The following is an 8,701-nucleotide window of genomic DNA, read 5'->3' as shown; positions in this document are numbered from 1 at the left end:
GGGTCCCAGAAGGTCAGAATGGAAGCTCCACCAGCCCCGTGCCCCCGTTGGTTGTCGTGATTATCCACAAAGACCAGAGCTCTGTCGGAAGGCACAAAGCCCCAGCCTTCTCCCCAGTTCCTAGCAAAAAACACAGAGACTTGAAGCTACCCTGTCAACTGGTGTATCCAACATACCCCCACATAAGTCACAGCATCTTCATCCTTACTTTAAGTAGGCCATCTTTTCTCCGTTCCACTTGCGGATCACTGTCCCCAGTTTTGCACCGTACTTGAATTCTGTCACTCGGCCATTTCCAAAGTAGTCACTGCCTTTGATTGGCTCTCCGCCCAAGTCAATTACCTGGCAGACGAAGGAGAAACTGCATATGTTCTCATCTCACAGAGAGAAAAAATGCAGGGTACAGTCCTGAACATTAGCTCTTGCTTTACATTGAGAGAAAAAATATTCAAGTATGCTTATTTCTGTTGTGTAGATCAACTCAAAGCTGGTATCATGGACACATGTAAAAACATGACTGAACAAAGAAAAGGTAGAGGTGAATGACAATCTGTTGTGGAGGTATTTTTAAAAAGCAAAACTACTTATGTCTGCATGTTGCTCCAAAGAAATGGCTAGCTCTTTCTGGGGTAACATTGGATGAAGATGTATTACCATCATTCCTCTGAAGGAGGAAGGTGAAAGAGATATACTGAAGACAAACATAAAGGAAAAAAACATGGAGATTACCTCCTGGTAAATGAAAGGTTTTGTTCCTGCAGAAAACCATTTAGTATTTAGATCTTTTAGCTTATCCAGAAATGCTCTCATGTCCCCAGGCCACATATGCTTGGCAGCATCAATTCGGAAGCCTGCTACACCAATATCAATGAGGTAGTTCATGTACTCGGCAACCTTTGAGCGTACATAGTCCTTCTCCAGGGCCAGATCAAGAAGGCTAACCAAGCGACAGTCCCGGACCTGTTTAATGAAAAAAAAAAAACCAACAATTTTTGAGGTTCCACTCTGTCAGCTTGTAAAACCTTTCAATGAAATGTTTGCATGTTTTGAGTCATAAAATCAATTCTGTTTGGATATCTAATTTGCATAGAAGAGAATTATGCCAAGGTCTGTTTGCTGGTTTTGGCTGGGATAAAACCCTATGGTCTGGTACAAAGGGACCAGGGGTGGAGAGTGTAATGGAAATACCTTTAAATTGTTGTAATGCATGATTTGAGTTGCAAGTTATAGGAATTACTATAGCAGAAACCACCTGAACCAGCGGAGGACATGCTTTACAAGAAGCAGTGCAAGTATAGCAGTGACTCCACCTGGCTTTGGTGCCCAAGAACCACACAACAAACCACTTCTCCTGTCCTGAGAGACCACCGTAACAGATGAAGCCCAAAGTCATGAACTAAATGAAATCAATGCACATCTGTGGACATTTTAGACATTTTACAGGGGTGGTCCATAGACTAGAGGAATGATATCTGTGTATTATATCAAGGGATGGGAAGGGGGGGTGGTGGTTAATGAGGTTGTATCAGACAGTATGGTACCTGAGTATGACACAGATGGTATGGAATAAGGGGTGGAGAATGTGCTGGTTTTGGCTGAGATAGAGTTAACTTTCTCCACAGTAGCTAGGATGGGGCTATGTTTTAGGTTTGTGCTGGAAACAGTGTTGATAGTGCAGGGTTGTTTTTGTTACTGCTGAGCAGGGCTTGCACAGAGTCAACGCCTTTTCTGCCAGCAAGTAGGCTGGAGGTGCACCAGAAGTTAGGAGGGGAGACAGCTGGGACAGCTAACCCCAACTGACCCAAGGTATATTCCATACCATATGACATCATGCTCAGCATATAATGCTGGGGGAAGAAGAAGGAGGTGGGGGGATGTTCAGAGTGATGGTGTTTGTCTTCCCAAGTAACCATTAGGCATGATGGATCCCTGCTTTCCTCGAGATGGCTGAGCACCTGCCTGCCCATGGGAAGTGGTGAATGAATTCCTTGTTTTGCTTTGTTTGTGTGTGTGGCTTTTGCATTACCTATTAAACTGTCTTTGTCTCAACTCATGAGTTTTCTCACTTTTACTCTTCCAATTCTCTCCCCTGTCCCACCGTGGGGTGAGTGAGCAAGCAGCTGTGCAGTGCTTAGCTGCCAGGTGGGGTTAAATCACAACAGTCTGCATCAAGACACAGGTAAATTTACTATACAGCTCAATAGTCAAGTTAGGACAGTTGGTGAAGGGTATCACCTCCCTGTGCAGATGTCATCAGAACTGAGGATGAGAAATGGCATGGTGTTTTGTTGCAAAGTGGCTGAAGGAAGAGCAGTAACCTTGAGACAGAACTGCCATACATTCCATTTACAGAAAAGAGTAAGTCACTCAACCAGTGTACCTCCTTGCACTGCTGTTAATTTTCCAAGGGTGCTCCTTATCAAGATCATCTGAGTTTACAAGCTATAAGAAACAGCTCACCAGCTGAGCTGAGTACACTGGGCTCTGTTCAGGAGCAAACTCCTGCATATGCCCACTTTAAACATGAGGGGAGCGTTCTTAATTTTTCAGTACCTAGAATATTTTGCACCACGAGTACTTTTCCTGTACCGATGTTCACTACTTCCTTCACTTGTCAGGTGGCTAAACTCAGGTTTTATGAGAAACTAGTCCCTTTGTTTGGCCTTACTGTAACATTTACACAACAGGTTAATAAAAAAAAAAAAAAAAGGAAAAATATTTCAAACTTTTGTCAAAGTTACCTGATACATATCACCATAATTTTCAATTTCTCCACTTCCAGTTCGACATTTGCCATCGTTGAAATCCCAGCCAGAGTATGGCACAGCTGGAAAGTCTCTGTTCCCAGCATTAAAATAACTTCCACAGGTAGAATGTGTGCCTGAGCCACCTGCAGCCCCACACATGTGGTTGACAACAGCATCCACATAAATACGAACCTGGAAAAGCAGTAAGTGCATTTCAGTATGTTTTGCAATAATGGTGAAGTGATAGCCAGGGTTTTACCACATCACTATTAATTCGATCTTTTTTTTCCCCCTTCATTTTATTCTCAGTTTATGCCTCCTTTGAGGACACCAGCAGTAACTTCCCTCAGTTGAGCGAGCACTTCTTGCTTTATCAGATACAGATTTTTCAAGGTACTTACTCCAACGTTGTTGCACCTGGTCACCATATCTCTGAATTCATTTTCATTTCCTGATCGAGTGCAGAGCTTGTAGCTGACAGGCTGATATCTTTCCCACCAGGGTCTGTTCGGGTTAGTAATGACAATATTTTCATTTGGAGGTGAAACCTGCAGAGGAAATTACATACTTTGATAAGAAAAGACTAGACGTGGCACTTAGTGCCATGGTCTAGTTGACATGGTAGTATTAGGGCAAAGGTTGGTCTCGATGATCCCAGAGGTCTCTTCCAACCAAATCGATTCTGTGAAATCAATTGGTTTTATATCAGTGTTTCAAGGGCAAAATCTGTGCTCAGCATCTCTGCCCTCAGAGGCAGGCTAGCACCCAACCCAGTCTCTCTCTCCCACAGCATAAGCACAGGTCTGTGAGATATCTGTCTTGTAGACTGGCAAGAGAGAAGTTTTATTTTGTTCCTGTAAACTGCCCAGGTCCAGCACAGGTCTGCTTTCAAGGACACATGCATGGGAGGGCTGAAGCCATAGGAATTATTTTTACCTGGAATAGTAACATCGTTAGGAAAGCCAAAACTCAATGTTTGTGCGCTTCCCTCAGAACAAGGTAAAGAGGAAAACTTAGCTTTGCAGGGGAAGTGCTTCAGAGGAAAGCGTGTCCCTTTGTAACTGATCTGCTAGAGATCAGTATCATCCATTGGCCCTGCAGGCTCTAGGGGTTTGTCTACCAGCAGTTGCTACTTCCATCCCTGCCTTTCTGATCCCAAAGTTACTTGGAGTTGGCTGTCTCCGATTCAGGCATTTTGATTTATTAATTAAATGCTACAATGCCATTTTCATAGCTACTCACAGAAAACAACTTACCTGAACTCCTCCAAATCCATTAGGAGCTAAATAGCGTTCACACTCAAGAGCAATATCTGCCCAGCGCCATTCAAAGAGATGTACAATAGACGTCCTCCCAGAGAGAGTATTGGGGTTGTACTGTGCCCCGCAAAACCCTACAGCTGCAAGCAGGAGGAGGACTTGCATGATGCCTTCAGTATAAGGCTGTGGTCTCTCCACTGGCAATTTATACTTCTACAAGATGACAAAGTTCCTATTGCAGCTGTCAAAATTCACACAGATCAATGCTATCAGTTATTATCTGGCTAGCTAGCTTGATATCATTCTTCTGTTTTGTTTTTTCCTGGATTGCCCAACAGCTGACGATAAAATACCTTTTCACAATGATTATACATTATCATAAACCAAGCAGTCTGTGAGCAGTGCATCCAAATTCAGAATGGTACTCTTTCCAATCACGTAAACAAAGATACTTTATCAAAAGTATTCTAAAACATAACATATAAACCCTCAAAGGGGGCTCTGGAAGGTAAAAGGAAAGGCAGGTGATTAAAAGACAACTGGAAATCTAATAGATCTAGAAGAATGAATGATTTTGCCCTCATTCAGATGCATCGAGCTCTCAGGATTAGAGCCACTCTCAGTCAATAACAGATGTATCACAGAATACATCCTGGGTCTTCACCAGGCAAATCACACTGGTAACTAGCAACTGACCCCTTTTCATATGTGAAGTTTTTCTAGCATCATTGCCTGGTCCCTGCTAGGAACTGCCACTGGTTTTCTTCAGACGGTTGTGCAGAGCAACTGTTGCTCTACCTAATTGAAAGTGATCAGAGCTGCGATTGTTTTGCTCTCCAACAGAAACTCTGCATAAAGTTTCATCTACGTTAAATGGCCAATGATTCATCTGAGTCAAGGAAGGAAACCCAAAATCAGATGTAAAGTGATACTGCAGATGAGTTTCGACTGCTTGACATAAAACTGAATTTGAAAGCCAGAGCTGGTGTTGCCTAAGTCCCTTCTGGCTTTTCCCACAATTTCCTCCTTCAAAAAAAAAACTTTCTGACTTTTGCTCGTGATGTAATTTCAGATCTTCATTTGGAACTGACTTACAAGAGCAAGGTCTCAGGAACAACACTCCATGAATAAGCTCAAGTTGTGCCAATGACAAAACAACACTCAGAGAATACAAAGACCAAAAAATCCCTGACATTTGATGAATATCTGTGAGAAAAACAAAAAGTCCACAAAACGGCACATCTACTCCAAGAGAAACCTCAGTGCACTTCGTACCTGAATTGACTCTAGCATGTTCTTTTTGAAACTAGCTATGCCATTAAATATGTCACATGCATCCTTCTCTTTCCCAGAATTTGTCTTCAAGGACGAAACACAGAAGCAGGTCCCATTTGCCCACCTGTTAATTTTCATATCACAGACCTTATTAAAGGTCTTTTTTTCCACTACAACAATGAAATAGTACATTACTGCAAATGACCTTGCCTACTCACTAACAGCAAGAAACCAGTGAGATGATTGCACCTTGTGATTACCAATTCAGTGAGAACATATCCCCCTATTCCTCAATATTACCGAGCGCAACCAAATGTGCCTGAGGTTAATTTTTAAATCACCATTCCCTGTAGGGTTCCACTAATGTAATAGCATGTCACTGCATAACATTCAGTTTCCAATGATATGTGTTTTCCACCGAAATACACTGCTGTCAGCCAAGGAAAGTAAGAACTCATCCTTGATAGCCCCATGCAGCAGATGGCCAACCCACCGGCGAGGGGATTGGGACCCCTCACGTGACAGGCTACTCGGCACCTCGAGCTGAACAGGCTGCAGTATTTTAGCATGCTGAGGACATGCATGAGGGAAGGAGAGAAGGCAGCCATCCAGCACTGATGATTTATGAGGCTTTCTGAAGTATAACCCCAAGTAGAAAGTATTTAGTATGCGGTTTCAAACAGCATCTGTGTCAGCTGCCTAATAAATTGGCTCTGATTTTCAGGGGAGTTTTAGGGGAGTTGAAACTTTGGGTAGATGAGACATTGGAGGGGTTTGGCTTTGTTTTGAAATCCATTTGATCCCCCAGTATCATTGGAAACCTGTTGTGAAGAACTGGAGGATATGGGTTCTAGATATTGAAATGAGACCCTTTTATTTGCAAGCGTTTACATGGCAAACCAAAAAAAGCGGGCCTCCTGTCCTATGTCCCTATGTGGTCATAGCACCACTCTGTCAATCAAATACACAATTGATACCATGCTGCAATGGCAGCATTTTCCCAATACAGTGCTGCAGCGTCAATGCATAGACAAGACCCACCAGCATGTGACTGAGCACTAAACCCTGCCAAAGGAAGAAGGCTTAGAGGAGACAGGCAAGAGTGGCTTGCCCATGAAGCTCAGGGAATAATGCAGGCTGTGACTGTCCACAGGGGTTGCAAAGAACGCTGACTTGATCTCAACACAAAGAGGGCTGTAGGGTGGCCTTTATTTTAGATAAACAGCTATGTCAGTTGAGTGCATCAGCTGCTAGTGTATCTGTTTGTCCCCAAGTTAATTAAAAGACTCTGAGTGTCTTCCTGGTTTAGCCAGACCAGCATGAGGAGCAGTGTACACATGGCTCAACACAAGAGAGTTTATAAAAACTAAACAGCTAACAAAAGATTTTTGAAGATAGCAATGGGCTTTAGCTGGTTTCAAGCGACATATTTCTTTCCGGTGACTGGGGACACCCAGCATCCTGATGGTGGGTGTACTATAGACACCAGCAATGAAGATCATGTCAGTATTGTGACTGAACCATATATTGCAATTGTTATATTTTGCTAAGTGTAACAGACTTGTATTGTGATTTCAGTATATTTTGTATCACTCTCAACTCAGAAAAAGTATCTAACATTAATTATCTTCAAATAAGTAACTTTGATATCAAACATTACACCCTCCACAAGTGGAATATCTAAAAGAAGCTGGTTAGAGAATATTGGACTCTGACACAGTCAGAGCAATCTCAATGCAGTCATCCACCTCACTGCTGTTTAGCTTGATAAAATGAATAATAAATAGTGTTGTGCTCTGCCATAACAATGGCTTGAAGGGTATGAAAAGGTAGTTAAGTGTGCCTATGTATTAAATGCAGCATTCAGCCATTCCCAGACAGGTTATTAAAAACAACATAAAGGACTAATGGAGATGACAGTCTTAAAGATGCTCAGTTCTAGATACTAGGTTTGAATTATCATCTTTAAAAAAAGAACATGTCTACATTTATTGCTACTCACCAGACAGGAGTATCATAACGTGCTACAAAGTTGAGATTGTCCTTCTCTCAGGAAAGAAATAATTCTCAAATTTCAGTGGTATCTGCCATAGCAAGTGCACTGGAAATTGCAGGAAGGATGGCAAACAGTGGTTTCAGAGGACCAGAGAAAGACAGTACAAGAAAAGGTTAAGGTGTCATAGCTGTAGGACCCAAAAAGTCATGCCAATTTCCACAGTATAGATGCGTTCGTCACCTTGATTATAAATTTTCAGCTGCTAGGATACTGCTACTATCACGCACTACATGAGATGTCATGCTTTTAAATCAGCTTTCCTGCAAACTGACTTCAGGTATGTTCTAGAACAACGCTGATGTGAACCCATCCCTTTGCCACCCCAGTTTGCACAAAAAGTGGAGCCAGTCTGTTCCAAAGGAGCATGAGGGCTCCCTGACCTGACCCTGGGAGCAAATAACAGCTTTGCAATGGCTATTAACAGCCTGCCACATGGGTCTCCCAATCTTTGACACCGCTCCAGTGAGCGGATCTAGGGGCTGCATTTTGCCAGCAGGCCCCTGCCCTCAGCAAGGCGGTGCTGGCCACAGCGAACAAGGGAGTCAGACGGTCAGGTCCAGCCTCCAGGCCAGGGACACTGCCTGGCCCCTTCCTCCCACACCACAACAGCCTTGCCAGACACTCGGAGCCCTTGGGCACACTGACAGTTGATGTCCAGCCCCAGCACCCCTGCAGTCTCTCTCCCACCACAAAAAAGGGAAACAGACCTTAAAAGTACACCTTGACCTCAAAAATAATAAATCCAAGTGTTGCTCTTCCATTTGCCCCTCCAGGCTGAGACGCAATGAGTGCTTTTGGCCAAGCAGACATTCTGTCTTAAAGCAAGGGCTGCACTCTCACGTTTACCTCGGCATTTTCTCATGGCTGACAACAAACTTGGGAAAGCACCCAAGTCTGAGCTCCATCTGCATCATTCTCTGAGATATTACAGAATTACAGAGCCTAATGCAGCACAGACACAAGAATGTGCTGTGCTTCAGTCACTGTCACGAGGTCTAAGTGATGCTTGTAGATACAGCGCACTTCTTAGACACCTCTGGAACAGCCACAGTGCATGCTAGTTTGCAGCAAGTCATCGGGGCTAATGATACAAGATCTGTTTTTTTGATTTGTACAGTCACATGCTGACTGTGATAACCAGACAACGTGCTGGTTTGACTGATGTCATAGGCCAGAATAAACTACTGGCAGGGCCCAGCTTCCTGTGCTGACCCAGACCTCGAGTTTGGTTTCTCGCAAGAAACAGATAAACCATCTGTTTGTCTAGGCACTGCCCGTAGCTGACTGCCCACAATGTGGCTGCTCTGGTATACAGATATGTGTGTACATATCAGCCTTGGAAATACTGCATTTTTAACTTACCC

General features: G+C 43.4%; 1 protein-coding gene across 1 annotated transcript; it reads right to left on the bottom strand.

The window, feature by feature from the left end:
• Positions 1 to 5: 5 nt before the first annotated feature.
• LOC104154762 (pancreatic alpha-amylase-like) lies at positions 6 to 4,182 on the bottom strand (the record flags this gene model as incomplete). The annotated part of the gene is made up of 6 exons (XM_009696868.1): positions 4,004 to 4,182; positions 3,149 to 3,295; positions 2,742 to 2,939; positions 730 to 960; positions 209 to 342; positions 6 to 120 (listed from the first exon to the last, which is right to left on the bottom strand). Coding segments are annotated over exons 1-6 (993 nt in total), but the record flags the coding sequence as incomplete, so codon positions are not given.
• Positions 4,183 to 8,701: the final 4,519 nt, after the last annotated feature.

This window comes from Cariama cristata, unplaced genomic scaffold (assembly GCF_000690535.1).
Source record: "Cariama cristata isolate BGI_N322 unplaced genomic scaffold, ASM69053v1 scaffold13600, whole genome shotgun sequence".
Lineage (NCBI taxonomy): Eukaryota > Metazoa > Chordata > Aves > Cariamiformes > Cariamidae > Cariama > Cariama cristata.
Note: the sequence above shows the minus strand (reverse complement) of the source record. Positions and strands in the feature narration are given on the sequence as shown.